This window comes from Guillardia theta, assembly GCF_000315625.1.
Source record: "Guillardia theta CCMP2712 unplaced genomic scaffold GUITHscaffold_669, whole genome shotgun sequence".
NCBI lineage: Eukaryota > Cryptophyceae > Pyrenomonadales > Geminigeraceae > Guillardia > Guillardia theta.
In genome coordinates, this window is record NW_005434065.1 from 1,168 (window position 1) to 2,006 (window position 839).

General features: G+C 65.8%; 1 protein-coding gene across 1 annotated transcript in view; it reads right to left on the reverse strand.

The window, feature by feature from the left end:
* The window catches only part of GUITHDRAFT_58308 (hypothetical protein), a gene marked incomplete at both ends in the record, with an annotated part of 1,446 nt that extends 624 nt beyond the window's left edge, over positions 1-822 (reverse strand). Inside the window, one exon of the mRNA XM_005817690.1 lies at positions 335-822. Within this exon, the coding sequence (XP_005817747.1) occupies positions 335-822 (488 nt within the window). The remainder of the gene's footprint in view (positions 1-334) is intronic.
* Positions 823-839: the final 17 nt, after the last annotated feature.

Sequence of the window (839 nt, forward strand, 5' to 3'; positions counted from 1 at the left end):
TACCTCCCTCAAGTACCGTAGTGCCTCTACATGCCCTCCCTCGCTCGCCATGTGCGCGCATGTCCTCCCTTGATTGTCCGGCTGCCCCAGCAGCTCCCGGGCCCCTACCTCCCGCGAAGTACCGTACCGGCCTCTACATGCCCTTCCCTGCTCGCCATGTGCGCGCATGTCCTCCCGTACTAGTCCGGCTTCGCGAGCAGCTCCCCGGCCGCATACTTTCTCTATGTACTTCAAAGCCTCTACATGCCCTCCCTCGCTCGCCATGTGCGCGCATGTCCTCCCTTGATTGTCCGCCTGCGCCAGCAGCTCCCGGCCCCCTACCTCCCCCAAGTACCGTAGTGCCTCTACATGCCCTCCCTCGCTCGCCATGTGCGCGCATGTCCTCCCTTGATTGTCCGCCTGCGCCAGCAGCTCCCGGCCCCCTACCTCCCCCAAGTACCGTACCGCCTCTACATGTCCTTCTCTGCTCGCCATGTGCGCGCATGTCCTCCCTTCCTTGTCTGCCCGCGCGAGCAGCTCCCGGCCCCCTACCTCCCTCAAGTACCGTAGTGCCTCTACATGCCCTCCCTCGCTCGCCATGTGCGCGCATGTCCTCCCTTGATTGTCCGCCTGCGCCAGCAGCTCCCGGCCCCCTACCTCCCCCAAGTACCGTAGTGCCTCTACATGCCCTCCCTCGCTCGCCATGTGCGCGCATGTCCTCCCGTACACGTCCGGCTGAGCGAGCAGCTCCCGGCCCCCTACCTCCCTCAAGTACCGTAGCGCCTCTACATGCCCTCCCTCGCTCGCCATGTGCGCGCATGTCCTCCCGTCCTTGTCCGCCTGCCCCAGCAGCTCCCGGC